Source organism: Falco biarmicus, chromosome 5, assembly GCF_023638135.1.
Source record: "Falco biarmicus isolate bFalBia1 chromosome 5, bFalBia1.pri, whole genome shotgun sequence".
Classification (NCBI taxonomy): domain Eukaryota; kingdom Metazoa; phylum Chordata; class Aves; order Falconiformes; family Falconidae; genus Falco; species Falco biarmicus.
Genome location: NC_079292.1, coordinates 89,795,761 through 89,818,360, shown reverse-complemented (window position 1 = coordinate 89,818,360; position 22,600 = coordinate 89,795,761). Strand labels below are relative to the sequence as shown.

Sequence of the window (22,600 nt, the reverse complement as noted above, 5' to 3'; positions counted from 1 at the left end):
GCGTACAGCTTGCAGCCAAGCTGCACAGCAGCTTAAACCAGCTCCGGCTCTCCAAGCTGAAACAGCCCAGCCAGCCACCCTGGCTCCCTACCCGACTTCTTATCTGCAGGGGACCGCGGGCTCCCTGCTGACGGACACGCGTGTCCTCTTTCAGGAAGCTTGGCAGCACAGTAGCTGGGAGGGTTTGACGTCTGCAGTTCATGGATTCAAAAGGTAAAATTCTGTTCAAAAAGGGGGCATTCTGCAGAAAACCTCTCCTAATCCTACATTGGATGAGAGGGCTGTGAGTCCACCCAGGACCAATAAAACCTGCGGCAGTATGGAAAGAAAGAAAAAAAAAAAACAAACCAAAACAAATAAAAAATAGAGAACCTTATGTAAAAACACAGCCTAAAAAGTAGGATAGATTCCTTGTGGCAAACTTTCCATCTTGCACCAAAAGACGTTGCCTATGAACAACTGCTGGAGCTGAGGTGACGGCATTCTGCCTTCATACATTAATGCCACTTCTCCAAGGCATGGACCCTCGTGGTTTCAGCTCCCCATCCAGGCACCTGGCACCCAAGCCTATCCTCCCGGGGTCAAAAATGCACTGGTTATTTTTTTCAACCCGAGATGAAAAAATGCTATGAAACAGGTAAACTAGGGAAGTAAGTTATGAGTTTAGCAGTAAAAGCCAAGGGAGTTTGTGGTCACTCCTTTCCTGCAGTAAAATAAAGGCCAAAAGACCCACCCTTAATGTCACTGGACTTGTGTTTTCCTTGTAAATAAAACTGCAGTAATGGGTGACAGCTACAACTACTAATATTAGCACACTGGCAAAATTCTTGAAAGGAAGAACAAAGGTGTTGTGTTGGCAGCCTTGTGCTCAGCTCGTTGCTTGTGCCTGTCGAGCCTCAGAGGCTACTGGAGAGCATCTCTGTGAAATAACATCGTAGCTCATTGCACGGAGAGCTGTGAAGTGACCACAGCCTGAGGGAGCTCCGCAAGGTCTGGCTTTGTGGCTCAGGAATGGGGCTGTGTCTTGCTTGCAAGCACTGTTCCTGCCACATCCAAGCAATGAATCTTTTCTGCCAACATTCACAAGTTTCTGTCCTCCCCGTTTATGTCCCCCAAGAACTACCGAAATGTGTGGCAGCAGCGATTTCAGGCTATTTCCACAAGTCCCCTCTTTGACCTTCAGTAGCGGCAGAGGTTAAGCAGCGATGCCATGGTGCCGTAAGGAGATACACTCCCCCTCCATGTCCTTTAGTGGCATTTGAGGAACATTTATCTGTGTAGACTGAAAGCCATGCTGAGGAGCCAATATAAAACTACAGGTGAACTGAATGTCTAGCAGAAAAATGGGGTGAGAACTCACCATGGCTGGTGAGTAACAACATCTGCTACAGACTACAGAGGAGGCTGTTTCAGTCACCTCACTTTCCTATTTGGAAAATGCTTTGGGATCTGTATGCTTGAAAGATGCTGCAGGTGAACAAGATCATTAGATATATTCTGACCGTGATTTCACATCTGTTTCTTCACTTCCACTCTACCTACATACTCCACTCCTCTCCTGATCACTGCACTGGTTCCAGGGTCTCACACTCACACGTGCGGTTCCCTTTGCCATCTGCTCTTCCGAGGGCATCAACAGTTTCAGTCTATAATCTTTAAATGACTTGGAAGATGGCATCTATTTATTCACTCTTCTAACAATCATAAAAGGTCTCTATTTTCTATTTGTAGTGTGTTAGCTTAAATAGCACATTTACCAAAGCAGAATATTTCTACTAGCGGTTACAAGATCTTGACTATGGTCTACAGACAGTCTGATACCAACACAAATGAAAATAAAAGCCAAGATAATGAGAAACGAACAGAAGACTCACCTGCCACGGTGACAGACCTTCCTTCCTACTCTACTTCCAGAAGCTTTATTTCTGACGCAGTCTTCTTATAAAACACATTTTGAAAAACAATTGGCAAGAAAAAGGCTGAGAGCAGAAAACCACTGCTGGTAAATCTGGTGGGCTTCAGTCACTGAATGATAATAAAAGTTATTTTTCATCAGTGACCTATCAGAGAGGCAGTTTTCTAGATAAAGCTGAAAGACCTTCACCTAGAAGCAATAAACTCTCAAGGTGGAAGATGTAACAGATAATTAACATTTTAGAAGCCCAGAAACGATTTTGCGGACAGCTCGGCTTTACTGACCTAGATTTTAATCCTGGATCTAATAAATCAGATTTTTTTACGTCTGCCTACACACAGGTGCTTTGCACAGCAGAGGGGAGCAGAGAAAATCTGGAGTGTTGGGAGCAGCAGCTGTACACACACAGGGGAACATGTTTTTGACAGCACTCTAAAAGCACCACATAAGCAGAGCAGTACTTCTGCCCTGTGCGTTTTCTTACCATCTTTGATTTCATCAGGGTCATACGCTCCCTGCACCGTGCTCTCCCGTAGCCAAATTGGCCTCTCTCTGGCTGGCTTTCCTTCACTTGCAGACCGGTTAAGATCTTCCTGGTCTTCCATGTTGATGACAACGTTCTGGGTATACAAGTCCTCGTATGATGGTCCCTTTGTAGACCATGCTTCCCGATGGTGTCCACCTGCAAGGCCAGCTGCTGTCCCCGAGCCAGTTCCAGCTGCACGCTCCTTGCTACATAAAAATTCAAAAAGAGAAAAACAGAGCGCTCAGAAGCCTTCCTTGGCCAGCCCTGCAACACTTCAGCTACGATTACTTATCTCCCATGATCTGCACCGAGAACTTGCACTCTCATTTCTAACATGTGGTGCCAGGAATTTCTTCACCAGCTTGCTGGTTTGGAGAACGTGGGGATCTCTAATGGCAAACCCCGCATGACTCCGTGGCAACATCCACAACAGACACTGAAAAGAAGAGGCAGCCCTAAAGCTGCTGGCGCACTCGTGTAAAAACAAACATAAAACCCCAGAACACCCTGAAATAAAAGCCACAGTAGCAAAACAGTCGGGCAGTGATCTGGTATTTGGAAAAGCCTCTTATTTGGCCTTCACACAGCAACCATGTACCACTGGAAGAAAGCACTGAAGTTTAAACAAGTCCGATGGCAGGTCCAGAGACCCAGCATGCTCAGATGTGTGAACCACGATGAATCACAGGACTCGTGAAGGAGTTAACCCACCATGAAAAACACAGTTCAAACCTCTGCTTGAATCGTGAGTGACGATGGACACGATAAGCCACGTCTCCTGCGTTACACAGGAGATATGTACTGCCCACAGACACAGCCCTGGGAGGACTGGGGAGGCCAGGCAGAGGAGAAAGATGGGAGGGCACCTTCAAATCAGAGACCGGGGCAAAGGGCTTTGTGCGGTGATGGTGTGTGGGAGGAGGCAAGACAGAAGTGCTGTTACTCTGGAAAAGCTGGAGAAAGAAAGGCGATGACCGTCACCAAGTCACCAAGCCCTCCTTTGTTTCCTGAGAGGAGCTGCCACCAGCACATTCTCCAGGGCTCAGGGGACTGACGAAGAAAAGAAACATCCCTGCTTGGATCTGATGGGAAGAGGACATCAGGTGGAGTATTTTCTGCACAGTGATGGCAATGAGCCTAAAATACTCTGGTCTGTGCTGCTACATATGCATCGACCAGGGAAAGCAGCTGAACGGAAACTCACTACGTTCTGGGTGGGGAAAGCCAAATGTGACCGTTCCTCTACTTCAGGATCACATTTAATCTTCCCAGAGAGATGGATCCGCTGCAGCCTGCCCACCCTTAGCCACATCACTTCAGTCATCTGACAGCCAGTGGTACCTACGGATTTTCACAGCTAACAGTCCTCCCTGGATTCCTCTCGTCCAGAGCAAATCCATCAAGGATACTCGAAGTGTCCCTGTTCTGCTGCCAGCTGAGGCAGCAGGAGCTGCCAGTAAGCATGGCTCGGTCACCGCTTTCTGCCCAACAGCCCCTCCTCCAACGGAGCAGCTCAAAATCAGATTGCCGTTGGAGAAGACCTGAGTAATGCGCAACTTTTTTAATCAGCAAGGACTTAACCGCTACTTGATGAGCTAATTCTGCTGGATTTTTAGGGGCAAACAGTGAGGGGAAAATACATAGGGAGATGATCATCGCTCTTCCCCAGATCAAAAATATTGGTGTGTTCAGCTGCAGGTCGGATTGAGGGCTACTCGCAGCCTCCCAGCAGTGGGTTTGCTGGGGTCTGTTCGCAAAACACGTGACAGCATCCATGTTAGCGCGTGTCCACACACTAACTGGTTCTCTCCTGCAGCCAGCCCTGCCAGGAGAGCTTCACAGCAGCCTTGAATTTTGGGGCAGAAGATGCATGCACACGTATTGCTTATACAACCTAAGGAACCACACAGAGACCTTCTTCCCAGTGTGTTATTTCAAGTGCTGGTACCTTTCAGCTCTCCAAGACAGGCGTGTGTTCTGTGAAAAGCACCACTCTGCTTCCCACACAATAGAATTCTCTAACTAGCGTTTCCCTGACGATTTTATGTAATCCACTTTCCTCACACGATACACAATGCAGCTCTCCCTCCCCACGACTGCAGCGTGACAGCTAAACCCTCAGCAGCGCCAGGGACTGCCTAATAACGCTTTTGCACACAGGTCCCCGTAAGCATGCTTGAAATGGACTTTTTTTCCTACATAGTATCATTTAGCAGCAAAACACTTATTCCATGATGGCAGGAACATTTCAAAAATGAAAGTAACAAGCCTTAAGAGACACCTACAGTACCCATGACTTTAAGCCATCTACTGCAATGTCCTACACTTAGGTGGAACCATCTAGATGCTTTCTGACTACTTTCAGACCCCAGTGAGCTTTGCCAACGTGCATCAATTTCCTTCCTTGTTTGTGGAACTGCATCTTCAGCGACACTGTTGGTAGGAGCGAGCAACCCCTTGAGACTACGTGACTGGGGGAATACTCCTCAGGGCAAGAGGAGACCTTGCTGCTCAGCGACCCCGTTCCAAAGTACAGGATTGACCACCACAGATCTGGCGCTGGCAACAAACCAGTTGTGCGAGCTGCCTTACAAGCAGCACGGAGTAGGTGAAGGGAATGCACTCTTAAATTCTCCCTCTCTTAGATCCAAGATCTGCTTTCTCTCCCCTCGGTCCAGACTCCGCATGGCCATCCTGCAGTCGGGAGCTGCGGCAGGTCAGTGGCCCAGGTGTGGCATGTGGCTACATTTGCTCAGTTACCCGCCGGCTGGTTTACCTTGATGGAAATCCCTTAACGAGCAGTTAGCTGCCTTTAGAGGCAACATAAATAATCCTTGCCATAGGTGAGGTATGGACCACAGAAACCACACTGTGCAATGGGGAAACAGCTTTAAATTTTCATCTCAGTCCTGCTCAGACTATTAAGAAAAGGTCTCGCGTAATGGGGATAAGTCTTTTTGTGCCATGTTTGAAATAAAGCATTTTTTCACTTTGCTGCTCTTAAGAGCTTCAACTTCACAGCAGACAACCCATGGTCCTTGATAGCATGACCACAGAAAATTAATTCTGTGAAGATTTTTCTTCTATAAAATCATGCTATTTTGACATAAGAAAATGGAGGGGTTATTAAGGTCCATCTGTTTTAGAAAACCACAGAGAAGGGCTTAGGTAAAGCAGGTTTTTTTCAAAACCTGTGGGGCTAATTCATGTTCTGCCAAGATTAAGAAAATTAATGACCTCCTAGAAAGATATAAATGAAGATCAGCCCAGTTTCCCACAGCAGGTGAATGACAGTTATGCAATGTCAGTGTGGTCGCTTCATGCTGTAAGTCTCCTGAAAACACACGAAGCCGCCTGTGTTGGCGCCAACACCAGACACAGGCACTTCGTGACCTTTTCTGTTTGTTTCAGAATCACCAAATGTCAGTTTTGTCAATGCTTTCAGACACTCAAGAGTCCATAAAAATAGAGAGAATAAATAATCCAGGGTTTGGCACTTTCAAAAAAAATCTCACAGCGGTGCTTTCATGCAATTGGCTGCTTTGCATTAATAAGTGTTAATAAATAATTAAATCATTGTATGTGCTGAAGCAAGTTGTGTTCAAGTAACCATTTAAAAAGCCGCCTATTTATTTTGTCATTCCTTGCACAGAGTAATTAATCATTTACAATGTTTTTAAGTATTTAAGAGTCAAGTAAGTGGGTGCTGGTTTTAATCATGGGACTGCACTGGACTTCTGCTGTGATAATTTCTTGGGCACAGAAGGGGAAGACTGAGAAATTACCCTCTTTTTGGTGGGGTTATCCCAGTTCTACTACTCAAACTACAGAAAAGGGTTTTTAAAGCAAAGTCTAGCGATTCAACTTGGGCATAAAGGCTTCAAAGAATTCCCGTATCACCAAAGACATGTTGAGCGACCTTCGAAAAATCTCTTCCCCTCTCTATATTGCTTCTGTTTTTCCATCAGAACGATGAGGAAAATTAGCTACCTTCTTGGCTAGAAAAAGATTATAAATAGATGAAGAAATTTTTATTATATTAATTAGAAACTGTCTAGCATGAATATATGAGAAATATTCTCTCCCAAGGTTAGCCTGAGAGGAAAAAAAAAAAAAAAAAAGGGTATCCTGCTTGCTCTGCCATTAAGTAAAGCCAGGCACCCCAAGGCTCTGTGGGAATGCTTCCCCTCATGGTACATCCCCCCCTCCATGCGTTTAATTTATTTATTTTAAACACAGAGAAGCGCATCACATTTCACCACAGCTGACAAAACTGACAGCTCCCCACATCTTTCTGCATTATTTAAACATCATCTGTTTTTGTACAGCTAGGAATGTTCTGAAAGAAAGTGTCATTTCCCATGGGTAGGAACATTTTAAAGAGTTTTTGACGATAACATAGTCTCCTCCCAAAAAGAAGAGGTGTGTAACAAGTAGGAGAAAATCAGAAGAAAAAGGCACCCTTATTATAAGTAATGCCTTCAGACTAGAATGATGTTACATGTGGGTTTGAAACGCAAGGTATAGAACGCAGATAGCTTAGTTTCAAAAGCTGGATAGAAGCAAAAGGAATAGATGAAAGAAAGATAAGGGTCTGAGAGAAAGAAGACAGTGTAGATGGCACCTTCATGAGAGCCTTGCCGAACGACTGCACTTTGCATTTCTTAAATACTGCGGCAAGGGCTTGGTATACCTACCCGCTGCAGCACAGCCAGCAGCAGGTAATTCGTGTACCCCACCCCATGGAAAACTACAGGCAGGAGGCTGACCAGAAGCATAGTCATCTGCCTTGTTTAGCAGAAACTGGTTATGGCCCTTTGTATCCTTCTAAACATACATTCCTTGGGGAATCTGTCAGTTGCTTGCACAGCTGGTGCTGGACAAGGAAGTCCTCAAGGCAGCCAGAGGCTGCACCAGGTCTGGGAAAGCCTCACAGAGCAGAGGGACCGACTGCAAGGAAGCAGCGCAGCGAGAGAAGAGCAGGCGCGTTCCCACCTCTGCTTCAGGGCAGGAATCTCTGTGGGTTCTGGCTCCAGGATCTCATAGGCTAGGTTAACGTCTTCTGTCTCACGAAGCAGCGCATAGATGGGCTCGATCTGCTCATTAAATCTTGCCACGAGTGTCCTTGCATCCTTTTTGGGCATGGCCGACTCATCTTCTTCCACTTCAGTCTCACAGAAAGTACAGCGGAAAGTTCCTAGAATGAGAAAAAGTTGCTAAGCACTGGAAGGAGAGCAGCAGGCCCGGCTCTTACACAGCCTTTCAAGAGCAGTGCTTTGCTCTCTCCTTAGCTCGATGCTAAAGAGCCTTTCTCCCCCTGACGATCCCTTCCCACACGCAGTGTACCTGGTTATTATTTAAGCAGACAACAAAGCAAGCATTTTGATGCCATCCAGTGATACCCAGGTGGGTACAGTTCCTCGCTCTGAAAAGCCCAGATGGGTTGCAGTACCTCTACTGAGACATCTCCTAATCTCACTCCCTCTTTCATGCTGCACATTTTAAATGTCAGCTACGACTGGGCTGTGATAAAAGGCTATACAATATACTCTTAGGAATTCACATATCGTCTGTTTTTCAGGTGCTTGTGCTGGCATCTCCCAGGCCACCTGAACAGGCTAATTTCACAATGAAACAGGGTATAGTTTTACACTGCACCAACCAGCCTGCAGTAACTGCTGCTGGTATAACCATTTTTATTCTGCAACTACTGGAGAGAGAGAGAAAAAAATAAAAAATAAAATAAGAGGCTTTCTCATCATGTTTCAGGGCCCAAACATGCAAAACAGTCATTGCTGCAGAGCAGCAAATGCAAAAACTTATCCCACCTAACCTCCAACTTGACTTTTCCAAATTAAGAATGGCAAGATAAGAATTGTATGAATGGCAATTAAGAATAAGCTCATTTTACAGACTTCACCAGGATCTATAAAAACAGGTCAAACAGAAAGGCAACTGAAATGGTTGCATGGCAATGCAGTTACAAAAAACCTACTGAACTCCTCCACAGCAGGCTTATTCAGTCTCACCGCTCCATCTGCAAGTAGGACCCTTGGGGCAGTGCATGCACAGTAGGACTTTACCATATGGTCCACTACGAGGGGAGCAACACGGTGTAATGACTTATCCTTGCAAGTGCTGGACTGAGAACATACCAGTGCCGCCTCAGAACGCTTACATCCAGAGTGATGCTCACAGGCTTCTCGACTTCCCTGCTCCCTGTGGGATTGTTTAATTTAACCGTTCTGTGACACCTCTACACATCTAGCATCATCTCTCAATACCCCAGCGTAGAAAGGAAAAGATCTTTTTACCAATGGGGAGCCTGAGAACAGGTCGTATCAGGGAAACAATAAGCTTATGTATAAAAATCGGAATTAGAATCAGTAATGAAGCCTACTGTATCACCGATGCTATGTACAAACACAGTCGAAAGAATGGGGTTTGCCCAGGGCACACAGGCACAACGTAATGAAGGCTTCTGGTATCTTGTTTTGCTGCTTACACAGACTTGCTAGTCTTGTCACTTCATTTTTCAGTGTATCTCCTTCTCTGCCTGTAATACAGTGATAAAACCAGACCTAACTTCTTCACTGATTGCTGTGAGGGCTAGACAATGCTTGCATGCTTCTTGGAGAGCCCTCAAAAGCACTGTTTATGGCAGAAATCAGATCTGTTGCCTCTCATCACAGCCTGTAAAGATGCAGTCCTCTACCCTGGCAAAAGTAGCTCTTGCTCATCGTTACTCATTAATTAATGTGTGTTGTATACGTGACCTGTAATACGTACACACTTCATGCAATAGACTCTTTAGGAAATCCGCCTTATCTACATGTAAAAGCCAGAGCACCCAACAACAGCAGTATGTAAAGGAAAGGATAAGTGGATAAAGTCTTCTTTTCTCCCATCCAAGCATGAAACAGTCTGCTTATTTTTTTTCAGGCTATAAAGATTGCCCCTACTGATTCAAAACCTGTACATTATATAAGCTGTCAGCCCAGCAAAATCTGAAGCCAAAGTTTGATCTCCTTATCCCACATCTGAGGCTATTGGCATGACATACTGGCAAACAAGTTGAATCCATTTAAAATAATTAGCACATCTCAGTTCCCATAATGGACTAAGTGAACAGACGCAGATTAATGAGGAAAACTCCCCTCTTTTTACACCCCCCAAAAGTCCTGTTACATGTTCCTGAGACAGCTCAGACTTTTCACACTTCGGTCTGTGAACCCCATGAGTATTTGCAAAAGATTAAGATCGTAGGGAGAATGGTTCCAATTCAGAGCACCAAAAAATCAGAAAGTAAATACAGCTCTAATGAAATGGAACTCCTAAAGCTATCATGGATTTGCTGCAACTTCCACCCCTCAGGGTTCTTAATAAGAAAAAAAAAAGTTAATAGATGAATTATGTAAAGAACCTGGGAATGACTGAAATGACAAGCTTCCTCCATTAATATGCTGGGTTTTTTTGAAGTGATGCAGCATTTCACAAGAGGCATATGTGATTAGAGAACCAGGAAGTTGCTTTGCCACAGCAGATGGCATTTATATGTTGCAAACCTCTTTCGTTAGACTGTAAGAGGTCACAAAATGTCACCAGAGCTTTTATGACATGGCACATCACATCAGCAGTGACACATGTTCCTTACAGATATGGACTCAATGTGACAAATGTGAAGTGGAGGCCATCCAAAGGCTCAGAATGGCAATGTTCCCACTGCGCCGATGTATTTCCTTCTTCAGCCCTTACACAACTAATAGTTTTCCATTCAAATATGCTGCATAAACCAGGACAAGTGGACATCCTGGAGCAAACAGACATGAGGCTTGCCTGCATCTTGGAAATGCTAATGGAAAGTGCATCTATCCCCTCTTTCCACACATGCTCAGGCCCTCAGCAGACATCTCTGGGTACACGTTGAAAACCAGCCATCTGAAAGAGATCTCCTCATCTGCTCCCAGACTCTCCAGGGCAGGTACGCTGGTAATCTGGCTCCCCAGGGCACAATAAGATTAAAGCAGCTCAAGCTTTGAAGTATAGGGCCAGAATATTTCGAGATAATTCCTAATGACTTGATTTCACTTGAGAGAAGGATAAGGTCAACCACCCACACGCACTGCATGCATGATGTCCAAGCGTGCCTGCTGCATCTGGTACAATTAACACATTTAGCTGGCTACAGCCTCCTGAGTCCAAGCCCAGGTCCTGCTCACACCTTTTGCCAAGGGTTCAAGCTTCACCTCCGGCCCAACAAGGTGTCTTCCACTGTGCCCTTTGCGATACTGCCCCACACCCTCACTACTCTGATGCTTACAAACTCTTTTTCAACCTAAACTTACTCTCATTAATTTCAAACCATGCCCAAAAAATGCCCAAAACCACACCTCAGCACAGCTAGCTGCCATCTTGCTGTTAATCCTTCAGGTCTGTTTACAAACTGCTGTTATGCATCCCCCCCATCTTCATTTTGCAAGTCTCAATAAGCCCCGCGTTCTTCTTTGCCTTTTCAAACCAGCCACCCATTCCCCCGCCCATGCTAGCAGCCTCACTCCAGTTCGATCCCATCTTTCTGCTGTAAAGCTGGAAGTATACACAAGCATCCAGACGAGTTCTCCCCAAAGCCCAACACCATTAGTGCTTCTCTGATAGCCTTTGAGACCTTTTAAGATCGCAGGGTAACATCATGAAAGTGCTGCCTCAATTATCACAAAATCTCACGACACCCCCAGATCTTTTTTGCTCCTTCGTAGTTTCCAGTTGATGAACTCCAGGTTTATAGGAGACATTTGCATTAGATGCTAGGTGCATGACACTGTAACTTCATACTATAACCTTTCAGCACCTTTTTATTCCTCCAGCCTTCATCCTCATCATATACTTGATTCTTGACTGTTGTGGCACAAAACATTAAGCTAATTTATTTTCAAAATCTCCCACAACCTTCTTTTAGAAGTAGCATTATTGCCATTACGTGGAGAATGAGCTAAGGCACAGATGGCAATATTTCAGCAGGATCTGCTGATTTGAGCAGTACTTGATTTGAGATGCCTAAGAAATGCTTTTCTGAAACTTCTGTCTCAGAAAAGAACGTGCAGTATTTTTATCATTCTTCTTCCAGGCTCTAGAATCAGGCATCTCAAACGAGTTAGGTACAACTGCTCATGATAGCCTTTGCAAAGTTTTACTCAAAATTACTAGTCCAATGCCACACAGAAACCAGACCAGATCTGGAGGACCAGATCATGTTCCTGTGGCTACTACAGTAATTTTAAGTAATTCCCCGAGTCTCCCACTGCACCTTTTTCCTTCTTCTGCAGCAAGCCAGACAAAAAGTGCACTGTATGTGCACAGCTCTTCTCTCTCACTAAGCAAAGCACATGTTTTCTGGGGGGAAAAACCCCATTATGTCACAGAGAAAAAGTTACAGGATGAATAAGCAACTTGAATTTCAGCATCCCTAACTGTGAGTGCTTCATTTACTGTTGGAAAGAGAATATTAAGACCCTGAGGAAAGGATAGCAGTTGCCGACAGGAATCCGGACAAACGCCTCCTGCCACGTGCTGTTGTGCCAACAGCCACATGGCTCATCTGCAGCCACGACGCCCTCGGTTCTGCCGAGACCTCTGCCACTGGGCTCAACAAAGACGAGATGACAACCTGCTGTGCCGCAGGGGCAGCAGGACACCTTGCCTGCTTGCTTCCTGGCAACAGAGGGAGGATGAGAAGGAAACACCGTGGGTCCTGCTCCAGGTTCTTGAAAGCAATGTGCTTTGTGGGAACCTGCTACCCTACCTGCCAGCCCCAAGCCTGAGGTTTCCTACCCAGTGCTTCCCATCTGGTCCCACCCCAGTTCCAGGCTTCTCCCCGCTCTGATGGTCCTAGTCTCCTTGCTAGCGAGTCCTGCTTTCTCAGCCCCGGCTTCTATCACTTCTCCATCCACCCTTCTTTTCCTGGGCTGCTTTTTCCAGCCTCAGCCTCTCCCCACTCCCATGCCTCTCTGCCCCACGCTCTTTGATCAGCTAATCCTACTTCTTAATTTGAGCCTTCGTCATCAGATTAATTTCCTGTTTCAAGCCAGAGAGGCAGAAGATCTTTTCACAGCACAGGCCGTCATTCGGAACAATATAACACAGGCTAAGGAACAGACATTTCTCCAGTCTCCTCTTCCATTTTCTCATCAGCCCATTCTTCAATACAGCCAAACGGGGTTTTGATTAGATTTTCCTAAGCAATTTAAACTTAGTCAGATGCACAGAATGGGAAAAAGTCAGCATGAAGTAAGTGTCTGACAAAGTGAACAGAAGAAAAAACACAGAGCAATTCCTGTGCCCGCCCTCCATGAACGATCCAAGCTCATGTAATGGAAATACTCAGTAACCTAAGTAATAGGCACTGCTGTCAATACAAATTATAATTAACTGCCTGTCATTTCTCATCGATTTTCAAGATTTACAGGACTGTTTACAACAGCACCTAAAGGCATTTCTCTCCTGAATCATTAAAGACACAAAGAGTAGGCCGACTGGCTACAACAGGCTTGGATCATTAGTTACTGCAACATACTCCACATCAGGATATAAGGATACTCACCTACTAGAAGTACCAACCTGAGGGGTTAAAGTGAAGCAAAAAGAGTTGTAATGACCTTAATGGATTGAGCTCATAACAGCTAATTGTTAAAACTGTTGATTGTTAACTGGATTAATGATGATGCAGATTAGACTGTAAGAGCTGTTGATCTTTAGTGATTCCCAGACTCAAACAGACTTCTTAGCCCTCATTAAACTGTCCCTGTTAGCAGCCCAGCGTCTCCAGTGGCAAATGTGCTCCTGCCCCACCAAAAAGTCTCCTGTTGATTTTATCCAGTAGCCTTCCCTGGCCCCATCTCTCTTTTCTCCCAATACTGGAGACCTGTAGTCCCAAGTACATTTGTATTCACATTCAGTTTCCAAAACCCCAGTTGCTTTAGGGAGAAAATGGAGAAAGCCACCAATAAAATCTCTCCTGAACGCTGCAGCAATACCATTCTCTCTTGCAAGTAATTCAATGTTGCTACACATGCATTACGAGAGCACAGTGTTACATAAAATGTAATGCCACAGCTCATCTTCCTAAGACAGGTTTCATGGTCCACTGGATCTCTATCTCTTGAGGACACTCCACAGCCCAGGGCTGACTGCAGATACTCTATCCTGAAATGTGACACAGAAAGTGTATGGTTTTATATTAGTCCTGTTTGGGATGGACCAGAGCAGACACTGCTGTCACAGCTTCTCACAGTCAAAACCAAACACTGGACCACGTGTAGGAAATGTCAGCATTTTGGGAAGATTTGCTAACCCCACTTCTGGAATAAAACATCCAGCTTTGCCATTGAAACCTCGCATGCATCAGGTTTCATCCCAGCAGCCTGAAAAGGCTCGCTTCAACATTTCTGACTATAGGGAAGATAGGTGTATTGCAACTGAGATGAGTAACCTCAGTCAGGGATGGTGCCAGAGCAAAGCCAGAACACGCGGGTGATACCTGGAAGCAGGGAACTGAAAAGGATGTGGGATGGTGCTGCCCCAAGGAGCTGGGCAGCACAGTGGCTGCGGTTTGGGGCGCAGGACGCAGCACCCCTACGAATGGCGCTGCAACCAAGTGGTGACACTCACCAGGTGAGGTCTGTGCAGACAGGAACGTGGACTGCTAAATGCAGCATCTGCCCCCAAAACTGACAGCTCTCTTCATAGCAGGCTGAGAAAGTACAGCATCTCCTCTGTCCCTTCGCATGCTTTCCTGAAGAGGTACCACCAGGTACACACAATTAGGATTATGGGCAGGAAGGACACCAACAACCAAGGCTGCCATATGCATCCCATTATCAGATCCTAGACTGACATTTGCTAAAAGATAATGTGATATAAAAGATATCACAGTTCTGCCTCAGATGAGCGAGGAAGCGTGTGGAGTGCACGTTTATAAAATGTCAGGCACGGCAGTTCAACTTAAAATGGGGCTAGGAACAAATACTGTAACTAATACTGTTATCTGAAGAGAGACTTTAATCTCCATGAATTCTTCTGCAGTATCTGAATTCCTAAGAAAGTTCTGTTATCTACTGTTTACAAATGGGATCAAGACCCCAAAATGGAGGGAGGAGGGGCGGGGAAGTCTTTAAAATTTTATATGCCCCAAATCTAGATCCAGTTTCTCCCAGGTCTGTATGTACTCTAGCTTAAATCCTACCGAGTCAACAGCTATGAGATCAATACTTCTCAGTACCAGACCATAAGGTTTTAAGACAGGTTTCTGTGAATTAGAGAACGAGCAAGGGCCATTCACCTGCAAACTGCTTGTTTTCACGGACCTATTCAATAAGAAACAGGACTGTACAGTAGAGGCAGCAGGATAAAATCCAGGTCCTTGGGACAGCACTCAGCTGTGTAGCCCACGTGTAACAGGTTTGGGAAGGAGTCTTACATACTTCTGCCCTCCAAATCAGCCTTCAAAAAAGGTTTATTCTATGAATTCATTAAGTGCAAAACCCAGTATTTGATCATACAATTCAACACCATTTCATAACCCGTGCACATCAAGATACAGCTCTGGCTTTTGAGTACCTGATTTTGAGCCTTAATAATGCCTCTTAAATGTTTTTCTTGTTTAATGCAGATTCAGAGTATTCAACTGCCCACCAGGTATTAAACAGAGTAAACATTTCATTTGGGATTAATGTCAATCAGTTTCTTTTTAAAGGTTCTATTATTGTAATATAGACATAGCAGACACAGCATTTAAGGGCACTTATGCAGTAGCACTATTTCTGATTCAGATGAGGTAATTCTGCCAGAAAAGTGTTCAAGAAGGTTCAAAACTGCAACTCACCAACATATGAAAAATGATCAAAACAATTTGTTTAAAAAATAAAAACAAGATGGCAACTTACAACAGCAACAACAAAAAGATAAAGGCATACTCTTAAACACACAGCAGGATTAGCAAGAGATGAAAGAAAGGTATTTTATAATTGCCATTAACCAGTGTCTCACTATAATCAGAAGGAAATTTCACTTAGCCAGTGCATATGTTCATGTATTATTTATTCTCCTTGACAGCAGTGTGTAAATGTATAAAAATTGAGGGACTGGCAGTCCTGGAAACAGAAGGTCTCTCTGTTAAGCTGAAGAGCGGATTTTACTCAGGCAGTTACATTATCTTAGGCATAATTTGGAAAAATGGTGGTGCTGGAATGTTATTACAGATGGCCAAGAAGAGTGTCCAGCACTTGTTCTGGACTCTCTTGGCAGAAAATGAACCCTGCTGGCAACAATAAAAGTAGGAATTGCTGAGATAAGACACGCTTCAACACCTTTGAATACATATGGACAGCATTTTTCTTCCCTGAAAATCTCCAGCATTTAGGGACAGGGAAACAGAAGGTTTCAGAGGCTCGTTCCAGCCTCTCCTCCTGTTTCAGGCAATAGCAAACATAAAATCCTTCCCATGCCTGAGATCCATTTCTTAAACTACACCAGCACTTCTGATTTTCTGGAAGAGATCTCTTCTTCCATGCTTGCTGCCACTGCCCAATCCCTTCAGTAACAGATTCCCTGAGGAGAGAGATGTACCACTCTGGCACACCTACTATGCTACTTGTAGTCAAAAAGGGATCCCAATTCAATAGGTGGAGGCTCAGAAATGCCAACAGCTGAAACCCTTTCTTTTCAAATTCTCCTCAGAGTTAACATGTAGCAAGAAAAAATCCCTACTGCATGAGATTCCTCCACAAAGCTACTAGGGCCGCCAACAGAGAACAATACAGATTAATAAAAAGATTTAAAAATATCATTTTCTCTCCATTATAATAAACTCCAGTTAAAAAGAAGGGTACCCAAGGGAATATGCCATGGATGCCAAGGTTTTGCATTTCACACAAATCTGCTCATGTACATACAAGAAATCTATTAAAAAACAAAGAGCAAGAAAGAAATCCTTAAGCCACGGTCCCGAGGCAGTATCTGAAAGGCTGACAGGGCCAGTGTCAGAAGCATGTGTTTCCATACCGGCGCCTCAAGCAGTGGCCAGCCTCGGGATGGCAACAGCTGACAATGGCACGAAGGAAGAAGCAAGGCAGCGAGCTCCAAGCCAGGGCGTTGTTCCCAGCTTTATTTTCAATGGCACCACACGATGGGCCAACATCAAGAGGACAAGCTGCTCTTCGGTCCACTTTTTCCTTTTTGTTTTCCAAAAGGCTTTGAAAGCCTTTCACAACGAACAGAGCAGGTTTTTCAGATGCTGGTTACTTAAAAACAAAGACTACAACCAGCATAGACATCATGTCAACCTTCTTGCTGAAGGTCTGGAATAGCTCATGGGCAATACTCGCCAGCTGTTTAGTGGCGTACGAGATGATGCTCCTAGCCTGCAGTTTTTGAAAGATGCCCCAGCAATGCAAAAATATGCAATAATATGTGATAAGCACAAGTATTGATCTTCAGCTGACTTTTTGCAATTCGCTTGTTGCTGGACATACAAAGAATACATGTTAGCATTTTCTACTCGGCTAACCTGTGTTCGCAGCTACACAAAAAACATAATAGATCCCCTCCTGAAACTTATGCGTGTACGCTTTGCCTGGAAGTGGCACCTTTAAACTGCTGCCTTACGTAGTATTCTAATAAATCTATTGATTCTTTTCGTATTTCTCACATTTTATCACATGAAGCCTCGCTTGTTACCTGCCATCAAGAAAACTGGAATATCCATGTATTCTTTTTTGTACCGCCCTTCTACCCTCTCCATCCATGTAAAGCTATCAGAGCAATGGGAGCAGCACAGAAAGCTGGGGCATCACTTTGCAGCTGAGGCCATGGCTGGCAAGACAGACCCCGTTTTCTCATTAAATAGAAGAGAAAGCAAATGGAAACAGCAGCTCCTCAGGACCAAGCTGAGCTCCAAACAGCAGGATGGTGCCAGAATTGCCATGGAGAGAAACAAGCTGGCGGTTTCTAAGTCAGAATTGCACAGATGCCAGCAGGTAACCTGGAGCACAAAGGGAATTTAACACAGGCTAGGCCTACAACAATGTTGGGAAAAGAAATTGGGGCAGGGAATAACAGGGCAGCAGGTGAAATGTGCGGGAGAAATTGCTGAGGCTGCTCAAATGCTGGCCCACAACACTGAGCAGGGTCTCTTGTGAAGCCAGGAACGAGGTCTGGGTAGCTCTGTCCCAGCTGCCTCAGAGAAAAAAAAGCAACTGGGGAGATTTATTTTTTACCTTACCAGAGAATGACCTTATCTATCCCTTTTCTTCTGACTTGTGCAATGGGAACCACATAGGCCTAATAGGCGAGAGGGACTAAAACAACAGCATGGCCTAGTGGGACCCTCACAAGTGCCATGGGCAAATGTTAAAACCCAGAATTTCTGCCAACAACCCTTCAGCGACTGAATTCCCGGCACTCTCACCTCTACTGCCTGCATGGAAAGGAGGTGTTGTTTTCAATTACTGCTCTTTTTAGAGGAAAAACGTCTTCTACAGCTAAGGGCAATTTTTGCCTTGAGTACTGCAGTCTCCCATCACAGGTTTCATGGTAAAACTGAGTAATGCTCACCGACGGAGCCAGGCACCTCCGCACTGCAGGGTTTGCACAGAACCTTGTCTTAGCAGCATCCAACCACTTACAAAGATTTAAAGAGCAAGCCAGCCCATGTGCACGTAACTTTCTTTAAACTGTGCTTTCACTCCAGCAACTTGCATGCCAAAAGAAGCAGTTTGGAAGGGCAAGGGCAATGCAATAAACCGGATCCTGAGATTCTTTCTATATTAAAAAACCAAGTAAGACAGGGCAATTCAGGTCATAGAGATACAAAATACCAAGAGTCCATTCTTCCTGCAGGGCCACAAAGGAGAACTGGTCAGAAACAAAGCCAGCAAGACTAGCTTTCCCATTCAGCCTGACCTACACATAACAAGAAATAAGCCAGTAATTTATTTCCACGCTCATCATTTGCAACACTAGCAATACAAAAGAACTTGTTCATATCTGGTGTATTTTAACAGTGTTCCTGACCTGAAGAATACTGCTGTTGCAGATAACCTACTAGTGATTTGCCTTCTTACTCAAGGAACTGTTAAGGAGGGACACTGATGAAGCTTATAGTAATGACAGACAAAAGCAATAAAAAGCCTCCTTGACATCTGCAAATTTTGAGAGTCCAGAGAGACCACCTCTCTTTATGTCACTCTACCTTATTTCTGCATTAATTTCTTCTTACTGCTAACGTCTCAAATTAGATCACCTGAAAAATAAGAGTTGAAGCTTAATTCAGCCTTGCCTTGTCTCCCACTCACTGCTACATACAGAGCCCTCAGATTATTTTGCATAGCAAGTATCTCTTTAACACCCTAAAACAGCACTACCATTTAAAAAAGTAAGTATAAAAGACAAGAAGAGCTGTTAAAAAACGTGAAGAAATATCCAACTTCATCCCACCTTTTGTATTTTACATTGTATGTTTGTGGAGAACACGCTATTTAGGTTAGACCGTATGGACCTGACATAAAGTATTTAATGTATCACCAGAAACATCTTTCAAAACAAAACCCACAATAATAACATAAATTACACCATAGCAAAACAAAATGTATCTTCGAACATCAGACTGGACATACACTGAGATGCCATGACAGCCTGGACAACAGAAGCTGAAGACACAAAATAAGAAATTCAGTTTAACAAATGTTACTAGGTTAACAAAATAACTGACAGGTTACCTAAGAGGACTTAGCGATTGAAATTTACTGTTGATTTTCGTTACAAAACAATAATGAAAAAGGTACTCCCTATTTTATTTCTTAATATGATCAAACAAAACACCTACTAATTATTACACCATTTCATTAACCTCTCAAGTCAAACAGGGAAAAAAAAAAAAGCAAAGGTTACATGGATAAACTACCCTTCAGGCTGCTAAACATCAAAACTCTGGAGCTGTACCTCTGGTACTGCCTTTCACCTTAATGTGATGAGTCAGTTTTTGCCTCATCTGTTTTGTGAGTGTATAGAGAGTGGTTGTGAAGTGTTTTGAGCACAGCAAGTATCAAGTCCTTTCCTCTGACACACACCACAAACCCAAACCAGGCACATCCATGGATAACGTTTTATGCTATCCATACAGATAGTGCTCGTAAAGCTCCTATAAACCTCTTAAATGTTTTTATTTCTGATCATCTACAATTCCACCAAGCAAATCAAGAAGAAAGTGACCGAGTTTTTCCCAGTTGTTTTGTAGGAGCTAGGCATACCTGCAGACACAGAAAAGAGCATGAATACATTAAAAAAAACCACAAAACCAAAGCCTAAAAACATTCATGTTTTTCTCTTTATATAGTCTTTTTTCCATCAGAAACTTCTCGTATCTTCAAAAGCAAGCGCTCCTCCGATACCTCACTTTACAGAGCTGCTTCTCTGCTCTTCCTTCCCTTTTCCCAGGGGGAACAGTGGCTTCACTGATCATGTGCCACAACAGCTCCTGATTAATTCTGATAGACAACCAGCAGTTAGCTGGCACATCATCATCATCGCCCTAGGATGAACAATAATCTGCCTCGCCATCTGCTCCCAGATTTATTTTTAACCTGTCATCGCTCCCTCCAGTGCAGTGAGCGTGGCAGGAACGGCACACGGTCCCCTGGAAGTGCTGTGCTGTAAGGCGGTGGCGGGGGGCAAGGGGAGAATGTCCAGTTGTGTGCCCCTGAGCATCATGGTGGATAGGAAACAGATGGATAAATGCAGGATCAAAGAAAAATTGCTTCTTCACCATAGGGGTAGGCAACTGCCTGCTCTCCTCCAGCAGACAGAGCATGCCTGCTGTTTTTTCAGTTCTTTGGGCAAGTTTGGTAACATTAAATGGTCAAAGTTAGTAGGAGAAGTAGGGTGAAGTGATGTATACTGACCATTTACAGAGGCCCATGCAAAATTTCAACGTAAAAGCTTTTTTGATCACTTTGGTTCACCTCTGAAAGTTAGAACTATACAGCGTTCACAGACAGACACTGCCCCGAGCAAGCTGTGCTGTTGTGCCGGTTAGTCTCAGCCTATGTCATCCTTTGCGTTGTGTGGACTTGACTCATTAATTTCCTTCGAAGAGGTGCACTAAGATGTTCTAGCAGCACGGGAAGCCAGCTGGAAGCCCCGGGAAGGACATAAACACAGGCTTAATAAAGTGGTAAGGCAGTAAGGAGGTTCATTTTGTAACCACATGGCCATGCTCACTGCCTTCGTGCTCACTTTCAGGTACAGCAGTACAGTCCAGGAGGTGACAATTACAGTGTCACTGTAGCTATGCCACTGCTGGGCATGACGTACGTGGAAACTGATGTCGTGTTGTAATAAAGACTTAGAATGAAATCAGGTGGAGCCCAAAGCTTTGCACGGCTGGTAAGATGAGCTACGCATCTTTGATATACTGTCACAGGATCTGACGGTGATTACCCCACAGAAAGTGGAACTGTTGAAAGCAATCTCCAGGATATGAAGAATTGTCAAGATCTCAGAATGACAAACACAAAGGGCAAAAAGAGAAGCTCTGAGTGATCTGAGAAAGAGCAGAAACACAGAGGGACCTTAACAGGTCTCCAGTCCAGCCTCCTCCTCAAACCAGGGCAATCAGACCTGCCTGCTCCCGACTTTATCCAGCCATGTCTTGAAACCTTCCAAGGGTGGAGACTGTACAACTTCCCTGGGCGACCTGCTGCACTTGCCTGACCATCCTCATGGTGAAAAGGTCTTACATCACGTTGGAGCCTCTCATTTCAATTTATACCTGTCAACTCTTTTCCTCCCACCGGGCACTGCTGTGAAGATCCTGGCTTCCTGGTAATCTCTTGTAAGGGCTGAAGGACAACTATTGGATGTGATGCAGTCTGACGCTAGGCTGTCCTGCAAAACATCCTCACAAGCAAACCAGAGAGAGAGGCTAAAGGTGAACTGACAATAAGGAGGATGCACGACTGAAAAATCTGCTCAGTGAGTAGGTCAGTATCAGCTGGGATAGCCCTGAAGTGAGGCCCTGATAACAGGTAATATTTTCCAGTGACTGGCAGATAACCAAGTTCTGTGAATTTAGTTCACAGTTTAGAGGGCAGGAGGAGTTACAAACACTTGGGGAGGCAGGACTGCAAATCCAAATGGAGAAATGATTGGAATAAGTATCATGAAATTCAGTAGACAAAGGTAGAAAATAATGTACTTGAGTTAAAAAAACAAACAAGGGGTGGGTGAGCGGCCAAAAGAGGATAACTGTTCCAGCAGCAGACTGCAAGCAACTCAGGTTTGTAACAGAGGAAAAAACCAGGAACCAACAGCGTTGTACCACAAAAAACGTAAAAGAAAATCCAGCTGCAACATATATTAATAACTATGCTGTGCAAAGCCTGAGACAATAGTACGTTAACCTGCTTTATTCTGCCCTATGAATATCTGCTGACAAACTGGGTGCAGCTTCAGATCCCATACTTGAAGATACAGACTAACTGTAATAATTCCAAAGAAACAAAATGACACAACTTAACACGTTTCATTAGAGAAAAATAGGAAGACAGACTTGTTTGGTTTTAAGAAAGTGGTGGTAGGGAACAGCAAATTTTGGTTATTTAGTATGTTACGGTAATGAAAATGGTGACAAACTGTTCTTCAATTTCACACATACACACAAAAGATTACTCACAGCTTTAACTTGGGGTAGAAAAAAAAGCTTTAGGTTAAGGTATTAAGAAAAACCAAGGATGAGAAGCCTGGAATATACTAGCCACGGAGGTTAAATTTATCCTGCTTCAGAACAGGATGATGGGCTATCTCTTCTAGCCCTGCACTGTATCTGAAAATAGCCTTCAGCATATTCTGAAATGCAGGTGTCTTAAATTGCATACTCATTCCCTACTTCGAACCTACTTTTCAAAGCAGAAACAAACATAACATTTTTAAAGCTGCAAACATAAAATTGTGAATTGAGTATGACAAATTCAAACAGAACTTCCCTTCCACCACTGATGACTGTTTAGTAAGTGATTGCTAACACCAGTTTTCCTTGGAAAATTTGATTCTGCATCATCGCTCTCGTTCTCAAACCCTTCCTCTCTTGTTTCTCTTGTACTTTTTAACCA

General features: G+C 44.2%; 1 protein-coding gene across 2 annotated transcripts in view; it reads right to left on the bottom strand.

Annotated features, from left to right (window-relative positions):
• Positions 1–22,600, bottom strand: part of GTF2E1 (general transcription factor IIE subunit 1) — a 52,621-nt gene that overhangs the window by 2,517 nt on the left and 27,504 nt on the right. For both annotated transcript variants that reach the window (XM_056341050.1, XM_056341049.1), the window contains exons 3-4: positions 7,437–7,638; positions 2,400–2,647 (exon numbers count right to left, since the gene is read on the bottom strand). In XM_056341050.1, the coding sequence (XP_056197025.1) occupies positions 2,400–2,647; positions 7,437–7,638 (450 nt within the window). The remainder of the gene's footprint in view (positions 1–2,399; positions 2,648–7,436; positions 7,639–22,600) is intronic.